Source organism: Malania oleifera, chromosome 13 (genome assembly GCF_029873635.1).
Source record: "Malania oleifera isolate guangnan ecotype guangnan chromosome 13, ASM2987363v1, whole genome shotgun sequence".
Classification (NCBI taxonomy): domain Eukaryota; kingdom Viridiplantae; phylum Streptophyta; class Magnoliopsida; order Santalales; family Ximeniaceae; genus Malania; species Malania oleifera.
In genome coordinates, this window is record NC_080429.1 from 37,077,650 (window position 1) to 37,081,413 (window position 3,764).

Genomic DNA, 3,764 nt, shown 5'->3' on the forward strand with positions numbered 1-3,764 from the left:
CTTTAAATATTTAAGACTCAATAGATATCACATTGAAATTACGAATAAAGGCAATAAAGAATTTCTTTGCATTTTTTTTAAAAGAAGGCAATTTTATTAAAGAAAAAAAAAACAAGCAAGGAGCTTGGATTCTTAAAAGAGACTGATACAAAAAAAGAAAAGAAGTGAATAGATTAACCCTCATATATAAAAAAAGATACATGAAAATTCTTCCCGGTCAAAAGATAACAAAGAGGCATTGGACCTAATCCACTTATATAAATTTTAAAAAAATTGTCAACTTTATGTTCTGAATTATGTTATACAAAAAATTGGGCTACTCTAAAAATTAATAAATTAAGCAAAAATTAATAATCGAATGAATCCAAAAGGTGCAGAGATAAGACTCACGTCCTTAGTGATAATATCATGCGATCATTATGGACAATGACCCATGTGACCCTTATTGACTAAGGGTCCACTCAAATTAATTGCATAGTGATAGTATCATGTGATCATCATGGACAATGACCCATGTGACGCACATTGACCAAGGGTCCACTCAAATTAATTGTAGTACGTAAAAGAAAATATACAATTTAATTGAATAATCGGAGGCATGCAAAATTACGTGATACACAAATATCTAACATTAATTAATTTCTACCAATGACATTTTAAATTTAATTATAGTTTGTAGATAAAAATTTCTCCTAAAATTTCAAAAATTATATTAATGGGTTTTAAAAATATTATATGTTGGAGTAGAATTTCGCGGTACCTTTCGCATATCTATATAAAGCCCAATACGTCGGACGGACATCCCGCGTCTTACTGTTCCATATTAGTGTAGCGCATACTTCTTAATTACAAAGTAAACACAAAGCACAAAAATGTCGTCCAATGTGTTTGGGACTCCAATCACCGACGACTACATAATGGGATTGCCAGGCGCACCTGCGATCATAACGCCGGCAGCGAGGGCGCATTATGCTATGAACAACATCAACGACGGCAGCAAGAACGTCGAAGCGCAGAGCTACGCCGACAACCTCAAATCCCAGTACGGCAGCGGAATCACCTGCAGTGTCGTGTTTTACAACGCCACTGGCGGCACCCTCACCTACGTCACCGCCCACGACTACCACTGCCACATCGGCGCTGCCCCTTACCCTCTCAAGTTGCAGAGCGGCCAGTGGGCCGCCTTTCTTCATTTCCATGGAACCTTGGTTGGATGCTTCGGCGCCGCCGTCTTCGACGGTGCGAACGGAGATGGAGCTGGCCGCGACTGGATGATGGCTTGGTCCATCCCTCTCATCGGAGAAAACCACGTGCGTAATTACTCTCCATTTTCCTCTACAACGTAATGAACTAGAAAATACAACCACTTGTTTATTTAATTGTTTCAGTTTGGAATCGTAAGATCAATTAATCAATTTAATTTTAAATTATTTTTAATTAATTTATATTTTAATTTTAGAGAAAAATTAATTTTATAATTTTAGTTTATGAACCATGAACTTGAGTTTTTTACCTTATAATATTTTTTGACATTATGTTTGACAAATTATTATAATTTAAAAGTATTATAAATATAAATATAAATATTATTTAGTCATTTAATTTGTATAGAAATTGTATATAACAAATATTTTGAAATATTATAATTATCTTAGTTTTTTTAGTTTTAGTAGTATTATTCATTTATTTTTATTTCATAAATTTTTAACTTTTAAAAAAAATAATATAATGGTGTTATCATACATATGTCAACCAGTTGATTTAAACTGACCGAGCTAGTTCAATTGGTTAACTTGAAAATTAGTTGGATGTACAATTTACTTACCAGTTGAAATTTTAAAATATTGTAATTAACTAATAAATTCCACAACTTAATTTATTCAACAGTTGGTATTTTCTTAATCTATTTTATCCAAATTAAATGAAAGTGTAAATATGTCATTTAGTTAAATTACTCAGATTTAGTAGTCAATAAAGAGAATGTTCTTTTTATCCATAAAATTAAATCTAAAGAGGTTATTTAATTAGTAGTTTTCAAAAACTCAAGGATAGAGTGTCATATTCAAAGAGCTCTGCGAGGAGGGGGCAAGTATTGCAGGATTTTACCCTAATTAGTAAATAGTATAGATATATAAAAAAAATGCTAACAAAATTAAGTGATGATATCATATCTTCTTGTAGTTCATGAATTCTAACCTATTTGTATTTTATGCATGCAATTTTGTACTGAAGTACGTGCTTCTGGCCACTACACTTCAGGTGTTTGGAGCATAATTTCTAAAAGTATGGAAAATGCTGGGCTTGAAACAAACAGAAGACACTTGGAGTAGATGTCCCTCAAAAACAATAATCGGTGAAGGAACTTCTTCGGCTTATTCTACAATATTTACATTGGAAGGCACTATGTTCCTAGCCCAATGGGGTGGAGTGCTTTAATTGCATTTTAGCAACTATGAAGAATTATGTAACACAGGTTGCGTGTCTTTATAATCACATGATCTCTAATAACATAATTGTTATTAATAATCAATAATGTTACTCTCCATAATCTATTGCAATTAATATGATAAAAAAATATTTCAATTATTGTGCTTGTATGTCGTTGATGTCTTTATGCACATGATTGATTATGTGTAGTAATAAATAGAATATGTTTTTGTGTACCTTTTGTTTATTTATTTACTTATTTATAATGGAATCCCTCTTAATTCAGAAAATAAAATCTTGATTCACGCTCGCATCATGAGAAATGGTGTATGTATAGTATATTGTGAAAGAGAGAAGCTTGATGTTTGAGAGAGGTCTTGTATTTGGATTTGCACGGATGGCCTGCCTCTCTACTCCATCACATATGATTCACACAAGAGAGATGGTGATGATAGGGAGAATGCTTCAGTCAAGTTGAAGATCCAAGATTTTAGAGGCAAAGAATTCTCATTCTTCACCACAAGAAGCCAAAACTTTGCTAGATCTTTGAATTACTAGTTGGAATGCATTCCTTGGCTTGTGTTATGCCTCTTTGAAATTGCGCAAGAAGGAAAACAATGGAAGGGGTTAACACCCAAAATATGGAGTATTAAGACATAGTTGTGCGGATGGATTACAAAATAGGGGAAGGTGTTCTTAAGATTAATGGAAGAAATTGCTAAGAAAAGTTGTCGTTGCAGATGTGGCTCATATTGAGTTGAATGCATGCGCTGGGAAAGCATGGTGAAGCAAAGAACAAGGAAGCTTGTTGCAAGAAGAACCCGTCGACGTTTTCAATCTGTAGAAGGAACAACTCTCTGTATTTAAAATTCCGTTTAGCGCAGATCACAAATTTTTGAATTTGGAGATTAGTAGATTGGAGGATTTGGGGGTTTTTCCACTGAGATTTGCTACAAAAATGTTTTAGATGTATTCTAAATCTTCTATGCCCGTAGTGTTGATATTTAAAAAATTATTTGTAACCCTTGATGTATGCTTGACAATTTGATAGTGAAAATCAGCTGCTTGCTCCCGTGAACATAGACACATTGCCCAACCATGTACATTTTTGCATCTTTGATTTTATTGCTTCATTTATTCTCATTGTGATTGATTGTTCTGTATATTCATCATTGGTTTCTTGTATTACTTTTTCAATTCGATTTATTGGTTTCCGCTGCGCATTGACATTCAAGTCACTTTGCACAACAAATTGGTATCAAAGCTATTAGTTGCAATGATTGAGATTTCTTCAGAAAAGTTTGATATTGGTAAGTTTGATGGAATGAGAGATTTCG

At 33.1% G+C, this 3,764-nt stretch overlaps 1 protein-coding gene across 3 annotated transcripts; it reads left to right on the plus strand.

Moving 5' to 3' along the window:
- The first annotated feature begins 805 nt into the window (after positions 1–805).
- Positions 806–2,663, plus strand: LOC131145577 (23 kDa jasmonate-induced protein-like). 3 transcript variants are annotated; one of them, XM_058094740.1, is made up of 2 exons: positions 806–1,310; positions 2,260–2,663. In XM_058094740.1, the coding sequence occupies exons 1-2, from the start codon at positions 873–875 to the stop codon at positions 2,272–2,274; spliced, it is 453 nt and encodes a 150-aa protein (XP_057950723.1). In that variant the 5' UTR covers positions 806–872; the 3' UTR covers positions 2,275–2,663. The 3 variants fall into 3 exon arrangements, with proteins under 3 accessions (XP_057950723.1, XP_057950722.1, XP_057950721.1); XM_058094739.1 differs by having other exon boundaries at positions 808–1,310; positions 2,233–2,530; XM_058094738.1 differs by having other exon boundaries at positions 839–1,342; positions 2,260–2,373.
- The last annotated feature ends 1,101 nt before the right edge of the window (positions 2,664–3,764 follow it).